At 53.4% G+C, this 24,408-nt stretch overlaps 10 protein-coding genes across 11 annotated transcripts; 4 read left to right on the forward strand and 6 right to left on the reverse strand.

Annotated features, from left to right (window-relative positions):
* Positions 1 to 218: 218 nt before the first annotated feature.
* Positions 219 to 980, forward strand: PV07_06485 (uncharacterized protein; the record flags this gene model as incomplete). Its single annotated transcript, XM_016393467.1, has 1 exon — positions 219 to 980. One exon carries the CDS (start codon positions 219 to 221, stop codon positions 978 to 980), a length of 762 nt encoding a protein of 253 aa, XP_016246886.1.
* A 545-nt stretch (positions 981 to 1,525) lies between these two features.
* Positions 1,526 to 2,458, forward strand: PV07_06486 (uncharacterized protein; the record flags this gene model as incomplete). Its single annotated transcript, XM_016393468.1, has 1 exon — positions 1,526 to 2,458. The coding sequence occupies one exon, from the start codon at positions 1,526 to 1,528 to the stop codon at positions 2,456 to 2,458; it is 933 nt and encodes a 310-aa protein (XP_016246887.1).
* Positions 2,459 to 2,673: 215 nt separating this feature from the next.
* PV07_06487 (uncharacterized protein) lies at positions 2,674 to 8,954 on the reverse strand. The gene has a single exon (XM_016393469.1). It carries the CDS (start codon positions 8,400 to 8,402, stop codon positions 2,985 to 2,987), a length of 5,418 nt encoding a protein of 1,805 aa, XP_016246888.1. The 5' UTR covers positions 8,403 to 8,954; the 3' UTR covers positions 2,674 to 2,984.
* Positions 8,955 to 9,529: 575 nt separating this feature from the next.
* On the forward strand, positions 9,530 to 11,169 carry PV07_06488 (uncharacterized protein). Its single transcript, XM_016393470.1, has 2 exons — positions 9,530 to 9,979; positions 10,039 to 11,169. Exons 1-2 carry the CDS (start codon positions 9,851 to 9,853, stop codon positions 10,600 to 10,602), a joined length of 693 nt encoding a protein of 230 aa, XP_016246889.1. The 5' UTR covers positions 9,530 to 9,850; the 3' UTR covers positions 10,603 to 11,169.
* On the reverse strand, positions 11,064 to 14,316 carry PV07_06489 (uncharacterized protein). The gene is made up of 3 exons (XM_016393471.1): positions 11,956 to 14,316; positions 11,818 to 11,901; positions 11,064 to 11,764 (listed from the first exon to the last, which is right to left on the reverse strand). Exons 1-3 carry the CDS (start codon positions 13,671 to 13,673, stop codon positions 11,503 to 11,505), a joined length of 2,064 nt encoding a protein of 687 aa, XP_016246890.1. The 5' UTR covers positions 13,674 to 14,316; the 3' UTR covers positions 11,064 to 11,502.
* Positions 14,317 to 17,383: 3,067 nt separating this feature from the next.
* Positions 17,384 to 18,852, reverse strand: PV07_06490 (uncharacterized protein). Its single transcript, XM_016393472.1, has 2 exons — positions 18,285 to 18,852; positions 17,384 to 18,218 (listed from the first exon to the last, which is right to left on the reverse strand). Exons 1-2 carry the CDS (start codon positions 18,693 to 18,695, stop codon positions 17,709 to 17,711), a joined length of 921 nt encoding a protein of 306 aa, XP_016246891.1. The 5' UTR covers positions 18,696 to 18,852; the 3' UTR covers positions 17,384 to 17,708.
* Positions 18,853 to 19,158: 306 nt separating this feature from the next.
* On the forward strand, positions 19,159 to 21,550 carry PV07_06491 (1-(5-phosphoribosyl)-5-[(5-phosphoribosylamino)methylideneamino] imidazole-4-carboxamide isomerase). The gene is made up of 3 exons (XM_016393473.1): positions 19,159 to 19,557; positions 19,672 to 19,858; positions 19,937 to 21,550. Exons 1-3 carry the CDS (start codon positions 19,258 to 19,260, stop codon positions 20,221 to 20,223), a joined length of 774 nt encoding a protein of 257 aa, XP_016246892.1. The 5' UTR covers positions 19,159 to 19,257; the 3' UTR covers positions 20,224 to 21,550.
* On the reverse strand, positions 20,230 to 21,390 carry PV07_06492 (uncharacterized protein; the record flags this gene model as incomplete). The annotated part of the gene is made up of 2 exons (XM_016393474.1): positions 20,230 to 20,844; positions 20,965 to 21,390. The coding sequence occupies 2 exons, from the start codon at positions 21,388 to 21,390 to the stop codon at positions 20,230 to 20,232; spliced, it is 1,041 nt and encodes a 346-aa protein (XP_016246893.1).
* Positions 21,551 to 21,937: 387 nt separating the features above from the next.
* PV07_06493 (uncharacterized protein) lies at positions 21,938 to 22,582 on the reverse strand. The gene is made up of 3 exons (XM_016393475.1): positions 22,470 to 22,582; positions 22,263 to 22,413; positions 21,938 to 22,209 (listed from the first exon to the last, which is right to left on the reverse strand). Exons 1-3 carry the CDS (start codon positions 22,493 to 22,495, stop codon positions 22,171 to 22,173), a joined length of 216 nt encoding a protein of 71 aa, XP_016246894.1. The 5' UTR covers positions 22,496 to 22,582; the 3' UTR covers positions 21,938 to 22,170.
* Positions 22,583 to 23,165: 583 nt separating this feature from the next.
* Positions 23,166 to 24,112, reverse strand: PV07_06494. Of its 2 annotated transcripts, XM_016393477.1 has the most exons (3): positions 23,671 to 24,112; positions 23,509 to 23,590; positions 23,166 to 23,433 (listed from the first exon to the last, which is right to left on the reverse strand). In XM_016393477.1, the coding sequence occupies exons 1-2, from the start codon at positions 24,009 to 24,011 to the stop codon at positions 23,515 to 23,517; spliced, it is 417 nt and encodes a 138-aa protein (XP_016246896.1). In that variant the 5' UTR covers positions 24,012 to 24,112; the 3' UTR covers positions 23,166 to 23,433; positions 23,509 to 23,514. The 2 variants fall into 2 exon arrangements, with proteins under 2 accessions (XP_016246896.1, XP_016246895.1); XM_016393476.1 differs by having other exon boundaries at positions 23,166 to 23,590.
* Positions 24,113 to 24,408: the final 296 nt, after the last annotated feature.

Genomic DNA, 24,408 nt, shown 5'->3' on the forward strand with positions numbered 1-24,408 from the left:
AGTCTGCCATGATTCTTTCCATGGTCTCATCCATGTCATTGGTCCACGACCGTCCCTTGCCATCATCAGTCCTGTGTCTCTCATCAATCAATCAAGACCTAAAGGTAGTCCGATACCTTCGAAACGCTTAGGCATGCAAGGAGCAAGTCATCATCTTGAAGCGTGAGTAGATCGATCTGACCTAGATACATCCCCATCAACCGGGAACTTACACCGCCATGGTCAAGCGATCACGCGAGTCATCCACCCTCTCCTCCAGCAGCGACACCGCTAGTTCTGTGGCAGAAGAATCTCAGTCGCCTCGTCCTGCAAAACTCAGTGCTGTAGCCACGGTCGATGCTCTGCCAGCCAGACCTGTCATGCAGTGCTCTCTGCCGCCTCACCGGGAAACCCTGGACTTTGCTTCTATCGAAGATTTCGAGGTGCATTATGCCAAAGACCATTCCAACCGATGTACCTCATGCGGCAAAAATTTCCCTACTGCTCACTTCCTAGCCCTGCACATCGACGAGAACCACAACGCCTTCCGCGAGGCCATGCAAGCAAAAGGTGAGAAGACATATGCTTGCTTTGTTGAAGATTGTGAGAGAAAATGTTCCACTCCGCAGAAACGACGCCTTCATCTGATCGACAAACATCTCTTCCCCAAAATCTACAACTTTCGCATTGTGGATACTGGCATTGACAAGTCAACCTCCATGCTCCACGAAAGCCGCCGCAGAAGAGTGTCGACTACTACCGATCAAATCACGTCCAATGGCCATCGACGACGGCAGTCCAGAACAGATAACAAGAAGAATTCCGCCGCCCTCTCACTAAAAGAAAACAAAGACAAGGAGAGAAAAGGAGGACCAAGCTTCGAACCCAACCAGGATGTCTCAGATGCAGCCATTAACGATCTCGAATCGTCCCTGTCCGCCCTTCGATTTGTGCCACCAAGTGTTGCGAATAGGCAGCGAAGCAAGCCACATCATGTGTGACAACTCAGTGGAGGGACTTCTTTTGCGGTCTCTCAGTCTGCTGGTGGCAAGGCACGCTGATCATGCTCAACGTGATACAATCAAAATATGGCAAGAGAATTGGAATATCGAGGCAGATCTTGTGACTCGTGAAACTACCAGGCGTCGATGACTTCTAAACCCTCACGAGGCTGAAAGGCTTGAGGAGGCTCTATCTGTACATGCTTACAATCGCAGCAGCCTACATGGCCGGCCCTTAATCCGATGGATCGCTTCAGGAGGCCAACAGAAGTTGCACCCGACTGCAACGCGCCGCAGGAAGAACTCCACCCAAGATAAAGATCCAAATCCACTTCCCCTCACAGCGAGCATCCCGCAATCGACTCAGCCGCGGATGACTCTGGGCATAGATTGGTGCGGGGAAGATCTAAACAACGTCTAGCCTCGAGCCGACGTGGTACAGATACTGGATCTCTGCGACATCGCTGCTGCACCTCTGCCGACTGTCTCAAACGTATTGCTGGGTGCTCTGATCTTCCAAGAGCCGCCGACAAATCCCGATTACTATGGCGACAGTGTCAGTTCATGCTCTGAGCACCGGCCACATTACGATTCCTGAAAGATTCTTTGTGGTTCCAGCAGACCCTGTTGCCAAACGAACAGTGCCTTCGTTGTCTTTCTTGGTCCAGCACAAAGATGCGGAAAGCGGGAAGGTCACGCGAATCGTCTTCGACCTGGGTATGAGACGAGAGCTCGACCTATACCCGCCAGCTTTGACTGCTCACTTGGCCAATAGAGGACCAGTCTCTACGCATCCAGATGCGGTCGCTTCCCTAGCAGCTGGGGGGGTTCGCGTGAGCGATATCGATTACGTGATATTCAGCCATGTACATTACGATCACGTCGGACTTCCACGGGATTTTGATGACGATAAGACCAAGTTCATCGTGGGCAACGGGGCTCTCGATCTTCTCAGCGGGAAGACGCAACTCAACTTGGGGAAGCATTCGGTCTTCGAATCGGATTTGCTCCCGCTGGACAGAACGATAGAACTACCTCCTCCAGACGGGGGGAACTCACAATTCTCATGGAAACCATTCGCTAGCTTTCCACATGCGATCGACCTCTTCAAGGACGGCAGTGTGTACATTGTCAATGCGCCTGGGCACCTCCCCGGACATATCAATCTCGTGTGCAAGATCTCCAGTCAACCGGCCAAGTTTGTTTGTCTAGCCGGGGATTCATGTCACGATGTTCGCTTGTTGACGGGGGAGTGCGACATCGCGACATGGACGGACGAAACAGGGCGATACTGCTGCATGCATGTAGACATTCCACGGTCCAAGGAGACTCTGGCTCGATTGTACTCGGCGTCAAAGGAGGGCATCAAAGTGGAGGGAGAAGAAAAGCCAGCAGAGTTTGAAGTCATCTTTGCCCACGACTTCGCGTGGGAGGAGAGGGCGGTGAAGGAGGGGAAGTTCTGGCCGGGGAAATTATGATGGCCACTTGAAGAATAGAGAGAGATACATGGGACGGGAGAAATGGGCTTAGACTGGGCAGGCCCTCCCACCTTTGTTGTCTCGTCGGGCTGTCATCGAGGGAGTTGCATTCGTCGTCGACACGATATCGCTTGAAATGGTAGAGCAGTTTGAACCACCGGGATCCTCCATCTTCACACAAAGTTCTTCCAGAGACATGGAATGCTTTTGTAGTCTTCTCGTTCAACGACGGGAATGCCGTCCTCAATTGCAGGCTCACTCTCATTTGCAGCCGTTGATGGCTTGTTATAGCTACACAAGAATATTTCCCACCCTCATACTGATATGCTTGGTGTCCCCAGGTCCAACCCTAGCAAATGCCGTCTTCCTCCTATTCGGAACAATTATTCTGCTGGGGGTATCTTTTGCATGTAAAGTAGAACAAGACTCGAGATGATAATGCTTCTCTCCATCCAACTCAATCCTGGTACAAGGGCCTCGCGCCGTGCCCCCGCCTTTGTTGGAACCCAAGCTCATGTCCCTTCCTCTATTCCTGAACCAAACCCTCTTCCCTCTTTTCCTCATCCTTTTGATCGGCTTCAGCTTCATCGTCATCATCATCCGGCGTCGGGCTGACAATTATCGCTGGGGGTGGCTGTGTGGCCACGGGACTCAGGGTGCCCCCAGATGATCGTTTGTCCTCGGTAGGCGAGAAGCCATCATTGCCTCCGTCCTGACCGTCCTTTTCCTCCGTCTTCGTTTCGGTCGGTGATACTATAGACTCCTTGGTGACACTATTGGTGCTCTGGTGTGCGGTGCGCCGTCTCATTCGTCGGGCTTTGCGTTCTTCGTCGGCGCCCTCGCGCCTCCTGCGCACATCAAGTTCGTCGCCTGTTGATGGGGCCGAGCTTCTCATTTCTTGCAGAGCTCTCAACGCTCGATCGGCCACGTCTTCGCTTTCACTGACATCCCCTCTGCCGCTGGTGCCGTCGGTGCTCAGATTATCGTCATTGGCTTTCTCTCCTATGCCACCAAGACCGCGGCTCTCTTCCACCCCGTCCTTTACTTGAAGCTCGGGGAGCTGCTGGCCGCTGGCGATTCTTTGATCATGTCTCTCCTTTAACCTCGCCCGTCTTCTTCGGTCACGTTGGTCTTTCACTTGCGGCGCTGCAGCCCGGAGTTTCTCGAGCAAGGTTTCCATGGCGCCATTAGCGGGTGGACTGCCTGGTGTTTCGGCACCGCTTGCAGCGCCACTCACGTTGGTGCTGGCCTGAGCCCTCTTACGAGCTAGACTGGCTTCGAGACGTCGTTTGTTCTCTTCCATACCCACGTTCTTCTCGCGTGACTTCTTCCATTCCGTCACGAAGCCGCTCAGTTTCCCGAAGAAATCTCGACGAGCATTTTCATCTTGATTGTCTTCGCCGAAATAGGTCATAATGTCATCGTATGTTCTTGACGCCTCGTCCAGGAAGAGCTGGAGCTGTTCTGCCTTTCGCCTTGCCTCTTTCATCGACCTTTGAACGACTTGTGCAACACGATCTTGAGGATGGAACTTCTTAGGGTCGCTCAAGTTGCCGGCGTCCAGTGAAGATTGGACGTTCTTGATGTTGTCAATGTACTTCTTTGCATCTTGCCGCAGTTGGTCAACGTTGAGTTTTGCTGCAGGAATGACGCCAGCAATGTCCTCCACAAACCCTTCCCATTGAGAATATTGATTGCGAACAATACGTTCGATGAGGTCCGCGAATGTGGTTTCATTCTTGTCATCCTTGACCATGCCCAATCGCGCAAGAGAGCTGAGTTTGAAGCCAGAGGCTTGTTTGTTCGAGTCGTTCATGTAGTTTCCGATATCAAGAATGAGGGCTAAGACGCTCATGAGAGAAGTGGAGTCACGGATAGCCTCTGAAACATTGACAACGTCCTTCAGCTTGCCGGAAATATCATCGTATTCTTGCTCGTAACTTCGTGTCAGAGCGAGGGCTCGCATTCTGGCCTTCCAGTAATGGTGTAATTCGTAAGCCGTCTGGAGATAGATTTGATCTTCCCTTGTCAGCTCCGATGGATCCTGCTCTCGCTTCGAAGACACCGCATCAGGCCCTGTCCAGTCTTTGCTGTAGGGCGCCATGAGCTTGGCGATGTTTTCGGGAATCGTGCAAAGGTCTTCTCGTTGCAAGAAATCCATGACCACGTTGTTATCCAGGACCTCCTTGTCGCAGTGGATAATCTTCCGCACCACCTCGTCGGCGGAATCGTTCTTGAACTTGGCCATGGAGACGTGGAAGTTTCTCATCATGTCACTGCTGATGATCTGCTTCTTGTCATTCTTACCCTTGCTGCCTGCTCCGCCAATGATTTTGATCTCCTTCGCAATGAATAGCTTCTCGACCTCGTCAAGAACGCCCTTGCGCTGCAATTCGCGATATTTCTCTTCTCTGGACTCGGCATTCACATTCTCGGCCCAGACAGTGACTTGAGGCGTATCAACTTTGTCCCAATGGAAAGCTTTGAGTTTCTTCTTCGGCCGCATGATAGGATTCTTAAGCACAGGCACAGGCACCACTGGTGACTGGGGTAGGAAATGCCCATGCTGCGCACCAGGTAAAGCCGGAGCGCCTGGTGGAGGAGGGGGTGGCGGGGGGATGGGTGATAATGGACTCATAGGTAGAGAACCCGGAGGAGGCGGCGGAGGGGGAGGTGGGCCCCCAGTGAAACCTGGCATGGATGGAGTAGCAGGAGAGATGGGTATGCCTGGGAGAGGCGGAGGAGGCGGTGGCGGTGGTGGCGGAGGCGCTCCTGCTTCGAACCCGGCGATCAAAGAGGTAGACGCCGGATTTGATGGAGGAGGGGGCGGCGGAGGTGGAGGAGGAGGCCCGTTGAACTTAGCCTCCGCCGCGTGTCCCTCGTCAAGAGGAGTCCTAGGAGATTGGGACTCCAGGCTCGGGTGGGTAGGTCCAGTGGTGACGCCGGCATCGTCTCCTTCCCCGGCGGCCTCGTCGCTCTCGTCGTCGATCTTCTTGACCTTCGAGGCAAGCTCATCAAGGAGGTTGCTCTGTTGATTTTGTTGCTCTGCGCTGATCTTCGGCCTTTTATATTCGACAAGTCGCGGCTTCTCAAAAACAACATCTTCCTCCATGTCAGAATCCTGCTCTGCTTCCTCGCTGATCGCAAGAGCCTCCAATGCGGCTCTCCGGGGTCCTTTGTGAGCATTGCTGCGGTGGACACTTCCCATAACACTATTGGTGAGATGTCGTCGCGTCTGCTCCTGAAAATCGGCATCAACGGCGTCGTCCATCTTTTCACGAAGCTCTCTCAGTCGATCAGAAGGCCCTGTCTGGCCCCACACTTTGCCTTCCAACTTGAATTGTGTCTTGGTCCGCTCGAGATTGCGCTCCAGGCGCTCCATCAACTTCTCTCGATCGAGAATGCCTGCCAATTGAGCAGGGTCTTGAGACGCAGCGCCCTCTTTGGCAGCCCGAGAAGCCGCAACATCTTGGGCATCACGAAGCATGAGATAGAGCTCTCTGGTCTCTAACTCATTGCGCTGCAATTCTTGGGCCCTGATGCGCTGAAGCTCGGCAACCTCCGATTTCAAAGACTCGGCTTGCCTTGACTGCATTTCGATGATGCCCGCTTGTTCTTCGATCTGTTTCTGCAGCTTCTTCACCAAGCCATTAGCACCCATGGCGATCTGTGCTGCCATCTCATCTCTTTCGGCAAGGGCCGCTTCAGCAATCTGTCTCGACTCGGTGGCTTCATCAAAAGCGATTCGGGCCTCGTCGTCGGTATGAAGTCGATCCAGCAAGCTCTGAACGGTGAAGTTGAGGCTCTGCTTGAGGTCCATGTCTGGTAGTCGCCTATCCATGGCCACGTAGCTGAGCATCGAGTCCACGAGCTGAAACATCCTCAGCCGTTCGTCGGCGTTGTTCTCTCTAAGTAACAACATGTGCTGCATAGCTGAGATGAAGTAGTCTTGGGTTCTTGTGCCGTTGACTTTTGACATGATGGCGTCTGTGATTTGCATTGGATCCGTCATGTCCTTGACCTCCCCTTCGATGCTCTCGACCATGCTGCTTCCTTCGCGCTGTAGCAGATCCTCGTAATCGATCGCCTCATTTTCGCGAAACTTCGCAATTTGTTTGTCAATCACGTCGTACTGAAAAGACTCCATCTTGACCAGTATCCGCTTGATCCCACACGCAATGAACTGAGCTCTGATATGGCAGCGTAACTGTAGGTCGCGATCGGGCGCATCCACCAACATGTTGATGAGGACGAGCGTGGCAACAGCATATTCCATCAGAAGATTCTCCATACCGATGCCACCGCTTCGGACCTCTTCGCTAGCCCCTACGAGGCTGCCCATTTTGCCTCGGCCATCTATGGTAACTTCCACTATGCGCATCCAGGCGTCGAACCGACCATTCTCACTCATTTGATTCTTGACAAAGTCCATGGCTTGTAGAACCTTGAGATGCCCCTGGCCTTGATCCCAGTGGCAAAGGAACGTCAAAACTTCACTGACCAGCTTCCTAGTGGTAAGCCTAGGAGAAATCAAACATGTCGCGAGCGCAACGGGTATCTGCTCGTGCTTCAAAGCGTCATCAGCACCATATTTGTTGTTCATCAACGCTTTGAGACACTTGACAATATCGTACTCCCTGTCCAAGTCCTTGTCGGTTGAAGCAACAGAACTGATGGGCGTCGGGCCATTGGCTTGACGTCGATTGATCTTCATCAAGACACTGGTCAAGGCGATTTGACCCTGTGCTTCAATGAACGCCTTAACCCAACTGATGGGCTGGGTTCGTAGACTGACGCTCAGACTTTGCAGCTGTTTGGATGTGATGCTGTTGTCGAGGATCCTTTTGACATACCACTCGGGAGTGCCCTCGACGTCTTTAGATATTGGCCCATCAACAGCTCCTGTCTGTCTTGCTTGTTGCCTCCTTTTCTGCTCACCTTGCCACTCTGTCAATTTGTCTTGATGCACAAGAGTCCATTTCTTTGCGGGCGCATATGCCATCATTTGTCGCCTAGCTTGCTCGGGGAGGTTTTGCCAACCACGTTTGTGCATCAACTGCAGAAACAACTTCTCGATTTCTGCATCACTTTGAGGTTTCGGCAGGTAAAACCCGGCCGGAGTAAATGAAGTGGTCGAGCTGAAGGGCGATGCTTGCTGGGTGGGCCAGCCCGAGTGCGAACTGATCTTGGAAAGTCTGGAATGAGTGGGAGAGATTACAGTGACAGAAGAGTCGGAATCCTGGCGGGGAGGCATTGCCGTTCGTGACGAGTTGTCCGAGGAAAATAGACTAGAACCTCTTGTAGCAGTGGAAGCACTTGACTTTATGCTGGCGCCGTCAAACGACCTCCTCTGTCCCGATCCCGAGTATGAGTCGGTGGTCGATACTGAGTCGTAGGTGCCATGCTGAGGACCATGGCTGCTCCCTGGCCGACCCCATTGTTGATATTTTGTGCCTCGATCCCCCGCTTGACTGGACGCCATTGTTATCCCAGATGCGCTTGACGATTGCGGAGGCGGGCGGGGCCCGGTTGGGTGTGATGATCCATTCGATATCCCATTGATGGCAGGGTATTGATGAAAATCAGAACCCCTCGCAAGTTGATACGGTTGTGGATCTTTCCGGGTTGGCACTTGGTCGTCTCGAGGAAGGTAATCCACCGTTACCGGTGCCTGCCCTCCTGTAGTCGTGGCAGAGTAAGGGATGGAGGTGATGACACCGGCGGTCATGGCGAGACCCGAATTATCGGGATCCTGGCCATCGTTGGAGGCTACCGACTCTCTTTTCGAATGACGGGAGCCCCAGGACCCGTTCGTGTGGGAGGAATCGAGACTGCCGCTTCCTTCGTGTCGACTATCAGCTTTGGCGTCTCGGTTGCGTCTAAAGAAACCTTTGCTCGCGGACGACTGTCTGGTCGTCTTGTCGTTCTGGATTATCTGGGGCATACTCGGTGGCGCGCAGGCAGGCCAACAGGACACATGTGTACCTTGGTGCGGTCGTTATGCCCCGAAAGGGGAAGTCCACCTCTTTGAGACTTATCTCCCCCTCTTTTCCAAGTAGCCCTGATTCTGTGACGCTCTCGGATTCGGCTGCGGGTGGCGGGAATTTATCCTTGCATGATGCCCTACACTTTCTGACGCTGATACACCTTGTTCCAACACACAGGAGGTATCGGCTTTGCAACGCGGCGAGCACGTGTCTGGCCAAATTGGTCGCACGGTGCTGTTGAACAAAGAGGAAACAGGATCGTTCAGCTGGCAAGGCGGTAAACAATTGGGCGTGGCGGCAGACAATGAAACAACGTATTTATTGGCTGCGGACGTAAGTGAGCGCTATAACCAAGCGAGCGAGAACGAAAAGACTGGAACAAAGCGAGAGGGAAAGATGCTGGCTCTCAAACAAGATGAAGGACGCTTTAACACGCCGCTCAGGTCGGCGGCGTTTGTCCAAGGAGTTCGTGATGGCAAGGATGGACGTGGTGGTGGTGGTGATGATGGACGACCAACTTCAAATGTGCCAGAGTCCTGTCAGGTGTACACCGCAGTCCCCCCGACCCGTTCAAGAGCCACCCAGCAAATGACCGATCTCGAGTTGTCCTTGCGTTTAGGGCGTTGTGGGTTTCTTTGGTGGGTGCCACAGGTGCTTGGTGCCTTCTTGCCAGGGGTTCAATCAACAGTGTTTGGCGGCGGCCTGGGGGCATTTGATTGCTTAAGCGGCAGCAGTGCCGGCGCCATGGACCAATGGACTCGGCCAACGGCTGCCCACAGTAGGAGCACCTACTTGTAGGATGCCGGTAAGGGAGAGTGCCCACTAGATGCCCACTGGCACGCCTCTCTTAGGCTCTGCCGCCTGGGATCGTCAACCAACTAGCCAACTGCGTCGCCATCCCCTTCGCTCAATCCCCAGCTAAACCAATCTCAACTCCTGCTCATGCACGCGATACACCATGCCAATGTGCTGAACATAGGCGCGGAGTACTCTGCAGAGTCCCCATTCTTGAGGAAGATGCCCTAGGGACCATATTCGCTTTCTATCCTCGGACTTGTATGCTACCCGCGATCCGAACTCTTGACTCTCCTAGAGTTTGACACTTGACACCTGTGTTTGCTACTCTACAACTGCTGCAGAAGACTACACGTTTAAGAACTATTTGGATAGGACAATTGTGCAGGCGCCCACTCGACACCTTGGGAGAGTCACCGATTCGCCTCCGACCGACGAACGGCCCCTCCTGGCCAGTGGCCACGGTCTGGACACCAAGCTTGCCAGATTTGGCTGCGGCTAATCTCGCGACGGGCACTATCCTCGAGCACCTCACTCCATACCGCTTGGTATATATCGCAGCTTTCCGTCCCCCTCCTCTCTCCCTGCCGCCGAGTATGGCGGCGTGAAAATGGGTTCCGTCTTGAGGCGCTCGCTGCCCAGCACAATCATCAGTACTAAAGACGCACCGCCAGCCCCCGTCAGCACCACCGTTGCCAGCAGCGCCATGGCTGGGTCAGGGTTCGTGAACTTCTCTAGGGTACGAGTCTCTTCTTGAATCAAACAGGAGTGTCGAGAGGGTTAACTGCGGTAGTACAGACGATTCTGCTCCCTCTATTCATTTCCCTAGTCCTTTATCTCTTGGTGTTCTACGCCTTACTGCCTCTCTATCGTCGCCATCGAGCTCGGTATTCACAGTACCTCCCACTCCCACTCCAATCCGTCCAAACCGCCTCTTATTCTCTCTCCACCCGCGTCCTCAACCTATTAGTACCGCCTCACATACGCTACATACTACCAGCACTCTCCGCCCGACTCTTTATGCCCTCAACATGGTCGTTTCGGTTCGCACGAGACCGGTCCAACAGCATCGTTAGCGCCGACGATGGCACTCTTTTTGACGAAGAATCCGGAGAGGCTATGGTCGGGTTTGACGCCCAAGAGCGGAATCGGAGAAGGGACGCCATGGAGAGACAGGTTTCCAACATGGATGCCGCCACCAGAACCGTGAGTCGCAGTGGGGGTGCAGGAGGGGAGCACGAGTCGGACTCGAACCGACGACTAAGTCGAGAGTTGGAGGAAGTATTCCGTGATGATTCCGATGAAGATGATGAAGACGATCAGGTCGTGGTCGGCAGACGAGGCAGCAGTGCTAGGACATGAGTAGGATCACGATGCCACGAGTGAAACTCAATTCGAAGTGGAAAATGGACACAACTATTTCTTTTCCGGACTAGGGAAGCTATGTGTTGGACAAGCACCGCCCGTGTCGGGCTTTAGGCCAAGGACATTATCCGAGTTCCTTCAATCGAAACAGTCCATCCCGCCCAAGGCTGTAATCCATCCGGTGAAACCTCTTCTTTTGGCGAGCATCATTCTCTTGACATTTTGATCCCCACGGTCGACCACCTACGGAGGGATCTCAAGCAGGAAGGTAGACGAGCAAAAGAACGGCGTTGCTTTGTTTCACGATCCGCCAGGGTACATACATAGACTGAGATACAAGTCTATAGAAAAGAGAGCTGAGGACTTTCCCCTACTTCTATGACGCTGGGCGCAGGATTGCAGTAGCAGGAGTAGAACCTCTAAGCTTCCATGTACTGGTGGATCGAAAGAGAGAGACAGAAGCGTAATAGAACGGTATTTGGACGCCTGAGAGAATTGTTTTGGTCCCCTTTTGATAGGATGGATGAAACATAAATAAATGCGGCTATATATGTACAGTTGGTCCAGCAGATTGCTAAAGTTCCAGTCCACGTCGTAGGTGTCAGAGACGTCTCCTCGCCATCCCAAGCCCCGAGACGAGGAACAAAATACAAGGGGAAGAATGCCACCGTTCAGCTGCCTGCTGAGGATGCTGTCCAACATCAAAAGGCCTCACAAACTACCCGCCACCTCCTCGTAATCTTCCACATGCATCGAGCTCTGGTTCGTCATGCGCGTGGTCCCGTCTCCTTTCCAGGTATCAGACGGGGCTTGCGGTAAAACACTAAAAGCATAAGAATTTCCTTTTCCGTTCTTGAAAGTGAATCATTCAGCAACTGCAACATGCATGTCTCAGATCTACAAGTGTTGCAGCATCGAGGGTTGAACAAGCTGACTGGGGGCCATCATTGGCTGAGAAGTCATTGGTTGCATGACGAGCGTTGAGGGAGGAGGCATGGACATGGCCATCATGCCAGACACGCTGGTGGGGCGCGTAACTTCATCTGGGGACGAGAGCTCGTCCATAGAGCAGAAATCATTCTCTTCGGTCTCCATTTCTTCTTCACTGGTCACAGGAGCGGGTTGACCATCTTGTTGAGATTCATGAGTCCGGCGGTGTCTGCAGACTGTCAGTTTCATTGTAAGAGGACTTAAAAAGTTGCGTGGACTCACTGGGCCAGGTTGTCGGATCGTGAGAACGCTTTGTTGCAGTAAGGGCAGACATAGGGACGTTCTTGAGTGTGAGTGCGGACATGTCTAAGCAGCCCGTGTCAGTAAGCGCCAAGCAAGAATATACGGAGTTAGGCGTACCGCTTGAGGTGTTCGAGGCGCTTGAAAAGCCGCCCGCAGCTGGGGATTGGGCATGAATGGGATTTGTAGGGCACACCAAGCTCCATCATGGTTGCACTTCGTGCTCTGCGGACGGGACCAGGTCTCTCTAACCTGACCGCGGGGCTAGCTTGCAGCGAATGAACGTGCATATCGTCTCCCATAAGACTAGGCATGGGTTCAGTGCCAGCAGACATCCCAAGGGAGTGGGTTGGGTCCTCTTCGAGACTCGGTAACGGCGTGCTTCGTCGGGAGAAATCAGTGAGATGGTCGCGATTGACAATCGAGGACGCGTAACTGTGCGCGAGACCAGGAGGAGACTGGTCGCCGGACTCATCACCTTCCGCAATAGGCAGAACGGAGCTCGACATTGACCGGCGAAGATCGCTAGGCCTTTGAGGGAGATGCGCCTTGATTCCGTGCGTAACTTGAGCAACGGCATTGGCAGCCACCGCATTCATGATGGACGATGGGATCGATGAGCGCCGCCTCCTTGCCTTGTAAGTCGGAGATCCTTCAATCACCGAGTACACGTTTGTAGGTGGGAAGGGTCGCGGTGCAGTCACATGGAGTGGTCCAGAAAGAGTAGAAGGCGGCAGCGAAGCCATAGGGTTATAAGTCGGCATTGGCTGCATCTCTGGGATAGCGGAGTACAGGCCAGTGTCCTCGTTGGCAATATAAGCAGGCTCAGCGCCAGGGATGGCATGTTGAGGTGGTGTGATGGGCTCATACGAGAGACCGCGAGTGCTGTAGTCCTCAAAGTGTGAGGACACGAATGAGGGAGCTGGAGAGTACTCCATATATGCTGGCATCGAGGCATGGCGAATGTGCGCGCGATCGTATGCGACTTGAGAGAAATCCGGCTCTCGAGACATCGCAGTGGTTGAAAGGGGGGTAGGAAGGTTGTGCTGCATGCTCATGCTAGTATACATGGTCTGTGGCTGCTCCTGAGAGCGAGGCATCTGCGGAGGCACCATTGGAGGAGGCATGGAATCTGCTGCACGCAGGACAGGTGAAGTAGATTGGGAATAGGTCACATTTGCATTCGCGGTTGCAAATGACGATGAGCTGGCTTGTTGGGCCTTGGTAAGCTGCTCAAACAGCGATTGCGAAGAGTCGAATTCGAACGACAGCGCTGGCTCGGCCACAGCTTTAGTCGTGGCCTCCTGGCCCATCTTCTCGCGCTTGAGGTCTCTCTCCAGGGCATCGAGAAACAGGCGGTCATGAGGCACGCTGTACCAGTAAAATACCTTCTGTTTCTTTTGCGTCCGGATGCAGTTGTTTTTGTACAGAAAGTCCAAGAATGGGCTTTTTGGTTCCTCCAACGACGCGTCTGTGCCTGATTTCAGGTTGCGCAGGTCGGAGAAAATACCTTCCTCGAACTTCTTAGGATTCTTGACCGGTCGCCCGAACGCTTGGAAACGGAAGGACAGGCATCTCACAATGTCGGTGCCGGAGATGTGAAATAGATTGTTCCATAACACACAGGAAACGTATTCGCCTGTGGGAAGGAGGAATCTGCGGATGAGAGAATCGGGACTCCAGTCCACGGGCGCAGAAATGAGAAAGTATTTGAGGTTGTCCACTTGCTGCAGGGCGACTTGCGCATCCTGGGGCAAGCTCTGTTGTGCCTCGTTCGAGAGCATAAACGTCTCTGGCTTTTGAGGTTGGGCCATTGGCGCACCGCTCGAGGGAAACATCGCAGTGGTCGGGGTATAAGCGTCGACGCTATCCAGGTGTCGACGGAAACGGGCGGAGGGTCGCTGGCTGTCTTGACCGACTCGGAGTGAAATGTTTTCTTGCTCAGCTCATGCAATACAGGAGAGTATATCAGAGTCTATTTTTCTTGTTCAATCGAACTCTTTTTCGTCGCCGCAATGGAGGCCGGCTGCGGAGGGAAAGGATTGTTGGGAGACGGATTGAACCACGAACAACTGAGCAGTAGGAGGTTTGCGAGTGTGTATAGCGAATGTGTCGATGATGTAAATGGAGTCAGTGCGAGAGACCAGCTTCGCAAAACGTCCAGACGTGGTAGAGCTCCTGTCTCGAGTTCGTGGGAAGCGAGGACAGGTGAAACGAAAGTGGGTAAGGAGAGAAGCTAGTCTCTTAAAAGTCCTCAGAGCAAGGCCGAGTACAGGAAGTGAAAGTTGACAAGGAAGAAGGACTGGGAGGATGCTGTAGCAACAAAAGAGGTGGAACAAATCGAGGAGTGATAAAGGTGCAGAGGGAATAAGAGGTGGAAGAGGGAAAAGGGTAGAGAGGGAGAGTCGAAGGGTGAGACCGGGCCCAGCGAGGAAGCGAGAGACAGACACGACCGAGCAGTGAGGAGGAGTGGGAAAAGAGACAGACTGCGGACGCGGATAAAAGCTGTGGGCGCTGGGTCTCTAATACTAGTCCCTTAGTTCCCTAAAGCACCGTCCCCGCTAATCCTTTTTCCCCGCTAGCCCAAGCCTAGGGTACAGGCGGCCAGCAGGCCTACTAGCCTAGGGAGCCCGCCCGACGAAAATCTTGGACAGGGCTGGTTCTACAGGCACGGATGCTATCTTGCTAGGCGGGCCCATGGGAGGAAAGGGGAGGGCGACATCTGTGCTCAGCACACAGTAGCACCAATTGATGCCATTCTTCCCCCCAGTCCGGCCAGCTCTTCGCCCAAGGGATGCCAGGCACCGACCTAGTCCAGCTCCCTATCGTATAACAGCAGAACATTGGAGCCCGGCTTGCCGCCTCAACCGTCAAAGAGGGGGGGGCAAAGGAGGCCGACCGCGATGACCGACAGACCTTGTCCCCCTTGGTTCCTGGGATTCCTCTTTTCGCTTGCGCCCAAGGCTCACAGTAGCCGCTCCTTAGCCTCTCTTTCCTGTCCCACTCCAACGAAAATCCGCGCTAGAACAGGTACCAATACGTCTTGATCCACCTCTTCCTGCTTCTGTTGTTGATCTTTTCTCCCCCCAGAGACCAAGAACTTCGCTGGGTTGATGAGCTCTACCACGTACCATCTCTGATCCGCCCCCAAAAACCTTCCAGCCATCCATCTTCGGGACTTGGAAAATCCGTGATTTACTCAGTAACCTTGCAGCTCGATCTGGTTGAGAACTGAAACATATACTGCATCCGATGTTCCGTTTCCAGAAAAGGCGAGATGTTTACTTTGCTTGCTGTTTGTATTCGTAGGGGCATCGTGGGAGGTGAATCGTATGTGCTCGTACAACCGGAATCGCGATGACCACCACAGCCCCGGGCTGGACACTGCACAGCCAGGCCTTGTACCCTCGTACGTTTACCGAAACCGTGTATGGAGCTTTCCCCGTGCAATTCGTACCTGGAAACACCACAGTATTCTTCAGTATGGTTACGGGCGAGGCCGAATGCTGACCCCATGAGCCCGGCCACATTGCTATTTTGATCGTATAGGAGGGGCCATCGCGCGAAGGGGAGAAGTCTATCCCCATGGTCAGCGTCTCGCTGAAGCATGCAGTGTGAACGTTGAAGTCGCGAACCGATGAAACGAGTGGCTGGGAACGGCGGATCGCTTGGACGAATAGTCTCGCGTTGGCGGTTGTCTTGGACTACTGTCCGCCCACTCTGGCGCCAAAAGCCACTCGGCCAACGGCTTGGGGATTCAGAAACACATCTCAAACAGGCGCGGGACAGCGTCGTAGAGTCGCAGAACCTGCACGCTGAGGTGCCGACATCCGCATGCACAGATTCCACGATTACCCATGTTGACGCTGGGATCGGTTTGCTCCTGTCCTCCGAGTGCCCACCACTGCAACCTTTCGCAGGCAAAAATCGGAACGAAACCCAATGCAAGTTGGGGGTCCCATGAGTTTGATTCTGCCATGCCTGCCCCCTTTTCTTGATATGGCCAATGGCGAAATGATCTTCAATAGCTTGACACAAGAAAATCCCCGACCCCATAAGCGTGATTGTCGGTACCCATTTATTCGCCGAATGTGGTTCACGCATGTGCAGGTTCTTCACCCATTGCTTAACTCGCGCGATGACACTGCGGAGATACGAGGTGGGAGGATGTCAAGGTTGAGCGAGGGCGTGACTGCACCGACGGCAATGGCGTCCCGAAGCTTGCCCGTCGTAAATGCTGTTCAGCCACGAGAGCTCCGTGTACGAAAGGCCTGGGTGCCGGACAGAAAAGGAGCATCGAAGGAGCAAAAGGATAATACATCTCATCTTTCCAGCGTGATTGGTGTGTTCGCTATTGGGTTGGGTGGACGGCGTGAGCAGGCCCAAGCAAATCGCAGCGCAGTCCACGTGACAGGCCAGGTCCAGGCGCCTGCGGTCGACGGCCTTCTCCCATCACCCAACACCAATTACTTCCATCTCGTTAGCTGACCACAGTCACACACATCCCCACAATCCTTCCTACTCACCATCCTTTGACAATGGTTGGTCTCTGCTGTACGTACTACGCACCGAGTGCCCTCTCGCTCTCTCCTATCCTTGGTCGAACCCGGCTGACCGCAATGGACCTCGAACTGACGCGCACAGCCATCCGTCGACCTCGCTTGACCAACAGTTTCAGATCAGAGCTTTGTGAGTCGAGAGGCAGGCCAAAAGATGGACCGCGGTACCTTGTCGAGATCAGTCTGGATGATGGGTCTTTTTTTGTCTAATCGGCTTTCACCGTCTTCAGAACCTCGACGCACGCGCCACGCCCCCTAAAAATGGCCGACGGATGGTGCTATGTTTCAGGTTCTGCACGACTCGACAGCCACATTAGTCACAAAAGGGTGAACCTTTGGCCCTAAGAGATGTCAACACCAATGCCACTAGCTTCCCGAGATGGGATTTTCTCCGTGGTCAAGGTGATTGGGCTGTCCATCACGCCCAAGCCTTGGGATGCACATCATCACTGCAGCTGTCTACGCCTTCTTTAACCAGTCGTTTCCTGCAACTTTTTTGAAGGGCCAAACTTTGACAGAGCCGATCGATTCTGCAAGGCATTCGAAGAAGCATCCAAATACGCGATTCGTAGCCTTGACGAAGCTCAGGACATAAACCTTCCACTGATCTTGTGAAGCTCCTTGACTTTTTGAAACATAGCTCCTGTCCTTGCGCTTGTGGTTGCTACCAACGGTCAAAAGTGGCGCAAGCGCAGTGAACATGGCCAATCCTGGCAAATCTCCGACAGAAGACCACACCCTAACGGAGGGGATGAGATCGAGTCGCCAGCACCCCGAAACAGTCGGCGAGCACTATCACCACTTGCTGCATCCGGACGCGATGCTTGTTGTCCTGCATAAACAGGCTGGAATCCAGGTCAATGTGAGACAGTCCAAAGAGGAGAGACACCGGACGCTCGTCTAGCGACTCCTCGACAGGTTCAAGCTTTCTACCCTATAGAGCCAAGGCTGAAGCAGTGGTGTAACACGAGAACCCATACTTGACTTAGGCCGCGAGGAGCAGAGCGAGGAGGAAGCAACTCGTTTCAGACTGTAATGTTGGCTGTAGGAAGAGCTCGCCTCAAGAAGGCATCGCCACTTTGTCCATGACAAATGTCGCCCCTGTTCCCCAATGACAGACAAGCGGACGCCGGAGAGGGGGAACCTTCACGTCTAGCCTGGCGGCGAGGTAAGCAACACGGAGGACAAGTAAAGGTACCAACACAGTCTCGCCTTCTGTGCATGTGTGGATTGAACAGTAGACGACACACGGAAAGACAGGGCCTTTGCTTCTTTTGGAAAGCCTGCAGCTGAAAGGGATACACATGCTCATCATTATCGTCGTCGTTTCTTTCCACGAGGTCTAGAAATGCCCTGTCCTTGGATATCAAAGACATCTTTCTTGCTGAGCGTCAAAGTGCCTCCTCGAAATCTGCCCACAGCAGGGACGTCGACGCCGCGTTCTCTTCGAGAGTCTTTGGACCTGGATTTACCCGCGGCCTTCTCCAGGATGATGCCATTCTCCTGGGCCTCCCTTCTTCGGCTGGCTTCCCGGTCTGCCGCCTTCGCAAGGATCCCCCTTCTATGCGCCAGCGGCATCTTCTCTTGCTGAAACATGGACCCTTTGGAGCCCAGGGCTTGCATTCGCATGTCCACCACCTTATGCCGGTGGGTTCCTAGCGTGGATGATGCCTTTGCCTGCTCGAGCAGATGGGATTCTTTCAGGAGCCGCTGAAGATCAAGATCATGTTTGAGATTAAGGCCCTCAGCGGCGTCCTCCTCTTCGGCCTGCTTGACCGGACCCCTTCTGGCCGCACGTTCCGTCTCTTTTGGGGGGCGGGAACTCTGTCGTAGGGGGTCAGTGCAAAGTCGCAAAGCCGTGTGTGTTCAGCGGCCGTCACCGTCACTTACCATGAATGTCTTGTAGTGTTGCCGACGTGCCCCAGCTTCTTCTGCCAGGTCACTCGCTGCGCGATGTTCCACAATCTCAATTGCTGCGTCCTCGAGCTCTGAGTCTGAAAGACCCCCCCACTCCGACTCTTCCTCAGCACACTCAGCATCCCCTTCCTGACCGTCATCTTCTCCTCCTGTTTCTTGCGGAGGGAGCGTTGTAGTCTCGGTTTCTGGTAGGGGTTCGAAAGTAGATTCGAAATATTTGCGGAAGATATCTCGATCGCCCGCGAAGGGAATTGCGACAGCCTGGTCGCCGTCGCGGTCGTCGGGACTGCGCAGTCGGTGTCGAGTCGCAACACCGACGTCTCGTTTTCGCTTCCCCAACATTGTTGAACACGCGTTCTTGACGTTGACCCAAGCAACGAGCATCGACGCCGTCTGTGCAGGCGCCGCTGTCAGACTTTGCACTATTGAGGAATTGTACAAAATTCGGGCGTAGTGAACGAGGGAGTGAACAAGGCCGAAAAGTTTCCCCAGCAGCCCCGACGCCTCGAATTTTGATTGGCGGGATCTTCTTGTGGCCGCAATTCTCCTCCGCTTTGGAGAGAGAGAGAGACCAGGGGAAGTAAAAGAACCTCTGCTGTCTTGAGCGCGTGAGCAGGTCGGAAGTTGGGAAGACGAAAGAAGTTCATGGGATATACAGAGTGAGAATATGCAGCGAAAGACACTTCGACATTCCCAAATCCTTCTTGCAAGTAATAGTTACCGTGTTTGGTCGCGAAGAACCATCAATGGTTCGCGTGCAGTACTCGTCGAAAATTTATCTCGTTTCCCCACTTCAACCTCGACAGAATAGCAGCAAAGAGAGGCAAGCATCGCAAAATATTCCATCCCTACTTGAACCCTTCCCGCCTTTTTTCATAACATCCACTCTCCAGAACTTGCACTCATAGACTATACACAGTAGTTGATTCACCCGTAATCCCCTACTATGACCCGTTTCCGGCCCTGCATCGACCTCCACGCCGGCCAGGTCAAACAGATTGTCGGCGGGACTCTGAGCACCCAAGAATCCGAGCTGAAGACCAACTACATCTCGCAGCATCCGGCGGGGTTCTTTGCCAGTCTCTACCGCGACGCCGACCTCTCGGGCGCCCACGTCATTATGCTGGGACCGGGCAACGATCAGGCGGCGAAGGAGGCACTGTCCGGCTGGCCGGGACGTCTCCAGGTGGGTGGTGGCATCACCGACGCCAATGCAAAGGAATGGATCGAAGCTGGCGCCGAGAAGGTAAGCAAGAAGACCGTCTTCATCCTCCTGCTCTTCAACGTGGGCGACTCCTGCCCCTGTTACCCCCGAGCAAAAGAAGCCGGCTTTGTCTAAGGCGCAAGAAACACGCAGTAGGTCATTATCACTTCGTTCCTATTTCCCAGCGGCCGTTTCTCGCTGGAGCGGTTGAAGTCCGTGCTCGCGACGTTGGCGGATGACAGAGACAAACTCGTCATCGATCTCAGCTGCAGGAGGAGGGGCGACACGTGGTTCGTCGCCATGAACAAGTGGCAGACCATCACCGAGATGGAGATCACCAGAGGTATGTCGCAGACATCCAATGTGTTCGGCCCTGTGGGCTCTCTTTCTATCGACATGCGCTGACGCAAAGTCACCGCAGAAAGCATCAAGATGCTCGAACCCTATTGTTCAGAATTCCTCATCCATGCAGCCGACAATGAAGGCCTCCAGCAAGGCATCGACACGGAGCTCGTCACGAAGTTGTCCGAGTGGTGCACGATCCCAGTGACCTATGCCGGCGGTGCCCGTACGGTGGCAGATCTTGACCTCGTGAAGCGGTGTAGTCAAGGAAAGGTTGACTTGACCATCGGTAGTGCCTTGGATATCTTTGGCGGGAGAGGAGCGAGGTTCGAAGATTGCGTTAGATGGAATGCAGAGCATGCATAGCGTTTGTCAAGGGTCCGGAGCTTCTTCCATCACCACATCGATGCCGTTGCAGTTGTTGTTTGGTGGCGTGTTCAAAGTTCCCTGAACCGCGTCTCCTCCACCAGCGCCCTGCTCATCGGCGACAGGGTCATCAGCATCAGCCATTTCGCCATCCACATCCATGTTCTCCACCACCGCCTCGTTCCTCCGGTACCCCAGCCTGATCACCCACGTCCGGCCGTCTACCTCTCTTTCTACCTCATATCCAACTTCAGGCTGGTCGACGAATTCGCCCCTCTGATTAATCCGCTGTCTTGCTGCCCACTTGCACCAACCGGCGGCATTTTTCTTTCCTCTGATTCTCCACTTCCGGTCCTGATGCATCTGCTCGCTCGCTCGCCTGATGTCTTCCAGCAAGACGTCCCAGTCCAACATCGGCGCAGAGGATCGATCGGCTCCTCTGAGCGGTAACGGTGCTCGTGACGTCGATTGGGGTATCTGCGCTGGTGCAGAGTTTGAGACAGCATCATCTTCTTCCCAGGTCGGCCCTGATGAGAGCATCATACAATAGGTGGGGACCTGCAGAACCTCATTCTTCTCCCTCCACAACATCATGCTCGCACACAGAACCTTGAAGTCTAGCTAGAGGGCCTCACGGACGGGGTTAGCATGTGAAGCCTCCACGCTGATGGGTGGACTGCCAGAATATAACTGTGGCGAAGGCTTTTGTGGACAGATAGAAGGGGGGGAAATGGCACTCACGTTCGCCGCCGCGGTGCCTATGCGAGCGATCCACCAGTCGACGTGAAACGCCATGGTCTGCGGGAGTTTGGCGCGCTTCACGACCTGACGAGGCTGAGGTGCGTTGTTCGCGGTATCTTCATCCGAGTGAGCATCCCAGTCAATCGACTCTTCCGAGTCATCATCTGCATTTCTCTCCTCAATCTCTTGCTCCTTGTCACCGGGGACCGTTTTCCCCGTGCCAACATTGTGACTATTACCTGTCTTGGCAGTGGACTCCTGACCCGAAGTGAGGCTTCGAGGCAGCGGGACGGTCGACGGGTCTAATGGGAAGGGGGAGCTCTGTGCAGTACCTGCTCGTCCCGAATTGTGTATGGAAGGAGAGGAAGAGCACGCTTCGAGTATGGTCTCATTTGAGGATGAGGAAGAGCCGCGAGTTCGCTTCATGGTTGCTCTGGTTCTCGTTTCGAGTCACGATAAATGTGTTGGGTGGAGAAATTGTAGTGCGCAGTATTGTCACAGCCCGTCCCGCTTGTGTGTTAAAAGAAGACACAAACGCGCGTTGAAATGATTGCATCGTACCGGCAGTAAACGGAAATGCCATGGCCACAGTGGTTTTGATTTCAGTCCTGTGTCTGCGGTGGTTATATTCACTTCGGAAGGCCCTCTCGTCTAGGCTCTCGCCCGTCCATGAACGTCTCCTGCAATATTTTTAAGCTCCACAAGATTTCGCAACTGTGGAAAGGATATTACGGCTGAAACATGACCTCCTCTCAGCTCGTTTCCTACCTTTTCTGATGTGCGGGATAACTTAGAATTCCTACTTGGAGAACCCTAGGGCCAGATCCATGCTGGAGACGAGGGTCATGTTCCTTCATCGTGCCATCGATTATATCTCATTAATCGAAGACGTACCACGTACTACGTTCTACGCAGAGAGTATAACCGAGAGAAAGCGTTCGTAACATCAGAAGCATTGATGGAAGCTTGACTGCTATGATATCATTTAATTCAAGCTACTTGATGCAATGCCGTCTGCTCTCTTGAGCACGATTGTCATAAGAAATACGTTGTCATCATCCGAAGCTCATTGAAACCCCAGCAAGTACACTGCCAGGTTGTGTATGTCCATCAGTCGACCACGTTAACCATGAGGAAGGAAACCATTCTTAGGAACTGTTGCAAAAGGATATGATAGGTCGAGACATCATTTCGATGTTGAAGCGTTTAGTGGGTAGCAGCCTGCTTGTTGCCCTCGGCAGACGCCTGTACACTTGTTAGAGACCAGATTGAGATGGCGATCAAACAGCGGGACATACAGAGTTCTTGCTCTCGTCAATCTTGTCACCAACTGCATCCTTTGCGGCAGAGGCACGGGTTCCGAGGGACGCGTCAGAGTCTTTGGCAACGTTCTTGTTGGCCTCCTTGGAAGCACCAGAGGTAGCTTCGTTGACCTTGTCACCGACGTAGCTGTAGAGTATCAGTCAGTACCAGGAGAGGCGGTAATGCATGGGAGAGCAGCGTACTTGGCAGTGTTCTTGATGGTATCCATTGTGGATGATTGTGTTTTGGTTTGGGATTGGATTTGGTTTGATTTGATTTGGAACTTTGACTGAGGGTGTGAAAGATCTGGTGGATGATGGGAAAGGAAGTGGAATGGAAATGGGAAAGAGAGAGATACTTATAGTCAGTCGGAACAAGTCTGAGCGCGATGTCACTGCCGTGCCTGGTGCCAGATTGCGTTTGCCTGCCTTGCCTGCTTTGCCCCGCGTTGCGACTTTCCTTACTTTTCAGTTGTCATTCACTCCTTCCATGGTTCACGCTTGGATCCCCCACTACAGTTGTCTGGTTAGCCAGTCACATTGCTCCGCGGACAGAGTCGCACAAAGGAGACCGCGTCTAGGAGTTGCCTTGATTCGGTCTGAGGTCATTCGGAACAACATGCCACCAGAGGCCAACTGTGGCCACCACAATGCTCTTGGAGATGCTATGACGTCCGTTGACCTGCTGACACCCCAGGAGAATGCACAGAGTGACTGCTGAACAAAGGGTGAGTCCAAGACTTGAGGAGTGACGACATGGCCTTGGAAGTCCCGTCATTGCGCTAGTTGTTTCCGCCAATCACAGCGCAAGTGTCGCGGACCTTTGTGGCGCACTGTGGCTTGAATGTGGCGTTCCGATCCCATTGGGCGTCGTCATTGAAGTTTCAGGAACTTAGATCCGACCACAAACGAAACTCTCGGCTTTCTTTTTCTTCTTTTGCTTCAACTATCATGACGTATTACCAGCAAAGTCTTGCTACACGGATGCTTTGTGCCATGTGAGACCGGGGTTCTCCCTTGCTTGTAACCCACGAGCGACCAGAAAGAGCATCGTACCCAATCACATCCACCACTACCAGCACCAGCAACGAACACCCCCTGATAACCCCCTGTTCACGACACCAAACGTCGTCATTCTTCCCTTAGAAAGGTGGGAGAGCACAGCCTCCTGTATGGATCTCAGCTGGAGGCCTGCCTTTGGTGATTGTGGAGAGCATCCTCAGATGCCGCATGTGAAACTTACCTAGGCTCATGGGTCAACTTGAGTTTCCCATGTGCCTTTCCCATCGCGATTCGGGCTGTGTGTCGTGAACCTCAGGTAGTACCTATTAAACTGCAACGTTAAAAGGCTAACCTAATCTACAACAATGGCAGTGTCCGCTGGAGAGTCACGGAGTTGACGTACCCATCAGGATCAGTTAACCGAAAATCCTTCAGCCCCCAATCCTGCAATTGGATGTCGACATCCAGCTTCCAGCCCATGCCAACAATGAAGTCTCGTTCCTTCTCCAAGTCGTCAACTTCAACCACTATTTCAATCCCTTTGTTGGGCTGGCGGTAACTGGCTTTCTCCTCAAGGGTTTCCGTAGAAGCAGTCTCGATGGCGCCGATGAAGATATCATCGCGTCTGAGGTAGGCGTAGTCGCCATTCCGCTTGATCAAGCCAAAGTGGAGAATGGTGGAATAGAAGTCAATCATCCGTTGGAGGTCGGATGGGAATATTTCGATGCGCAGTGAAGCTGGCATCTTGAGCAGGATACCAGCCAAGAACTTGGTGTTTTCTTTTCAAATCCTCTTTGACCGTGCTTTCCACAATCCTTTGAGGAGGTTGTGAAGGGTTATTTATACTTTGCGGTCGATACTACAGAGGAACCTCTTTAGATTCACAAACACCAGTGCCTTTCAGCCTTGTGCCATTGGGGCTCTGTAACCTCGACGCCCGCAACTTTGTCAGCGGCCAAGGTCTAGAGCTCAATCGACTCTCGGCCATTGGCTGTCCGTTGCTTGGTCTGACTCAGCACATTCAGATCTCCCGTTCACGTGACGCTTCGATCAGTTGCTTCACGGACGCAGGTGGAGGCCGTCAACGCCCCCGAGCAGTCTCTTACAGTACCTAGATTCCGTCAAGGGACAATCGACAACT

This window comes from Cladophialophora immunda (genome assembly GCF_000835495.1).
Source record: "Cladophialophora immunda strain CBS 83496 unplaced genomic scaffold supercont1.4, whole genome shotgun sequence".
NCBI lineage: Eukaryota > Fungi > Ascomycota > Eurotiomycetes > Chaetothyriales > Herpotrichiellaceae > Cladophialophora > Cladophialophora immunda.

Bases quoted from the DNA above. Each gene is read 5' to 3' on its own strand.
- PV07_06489 (XM_016393471.1), bottom strand. From the start codon at position 13,673: ATGTTTCCCTCGAGCGGTGCGCCAATGGCCCAACCTCAAAAGCCAGAG. The intron at 11,902-11,955 runs GTACGCCTAACT...CGGGCTGCTTAG, and splicing joins CGCCTCGAACACCTCAAGCG to ACATGTCCGCACTCACACTC. The intron at 11,765-11,817 runs GTGAGTCCACGC...GACAGTCTGCAG, and splicing joins CGATCCGACAACCTGGCCCA to ACACCGCCGGACTCATGAAT.
- PV07_06490 (XM_016393472.1), bottom strand. From the start codon at position 18,695: ATGCTCGTTGCTTGGGTCAACGTCAAGAACGCGTGTTCAACAATGTTG. The intron at 18,219-18,284 runs GTAAGTGACGGT...CCCCTACGACAG, and splicing joins AACACTACAAGACATTCATG to AGTTCCCGCCCCCCAAAAGA.
- PV07_06487 (XM_016393469.1), bottom strand. From the start codon at position 8,402: ATGCCCCAGATAATCCAGAACGACAAGACGACCAGACAGTCGTCCGCG.
- PV07_06491 (XM_016393473.1), top strand. From the start codon at position 19,258: ATGACCCGTTTCCGGCCCTGCATCGACCTCCACGCCGGCCAGGTCAAA. The intron at 19,558-19,671 runs GTAAGCAAGAAG...AACACGCAGTAG, and splicing joins TCGAAGCTGGCGCCGAGAAG to GTCATTATCACTTCGTTCCT. The intron at 19,859-19,936 runs GTATGTCGCAGA...AAGTCACCGCAG, and splicing joins CGAGATGGAGATCACCAGAG to AAAGCATCAAGATGCTCGAA.
- PV07_06488 (XM_016393470.1), top strand. From the start codon at position 9,851: ATGGGTTCCGTCTTGAGGCGCTCGCTGCCCAGCACAATCATCAGTACT. The intron at 9,980-10,038 runs GTACGAGTCTCT...GCGGTAGTACAG, and splicing joins GGTTCGTGAACTTCTCTAGG to ACGATTCTGCTCCCTCTATT.
- PV07_06494 (XM_016393477.1), bottom strand. From the start codon at position 24,011: ATGCCAGCTTCACTGCGCATCGAAATATTCCCATCCGACCTCCAACGG. The intron at 23,591-23,670 runs GTACGTCAACTC...GCAGTTTAATAG, and splicing joins CGGTTAACTGATCCTGATGG to GTACTACCTGAGGTTCACGA.
- PV07_06493 (XM_016393475.1), bottom strand. From the start codon at position 22,495: ATGGATACCATCAAGAACACTGCCAA. The intron at 22,414-22,469 runs GTACGCTGCTCT...GATACTCTACAG, and splicing joins ACCATCAAGAACACTGCCAA to CTACGTCGGTGACAAGGTCA. The intron at 22,210-22,262 runs GTATGTCCCGCT...ACAAGTGTACAG, and splicing joins TTGACGAGAGCAAGAACTCT to GCGTCTGCCGAGGGCAACAA.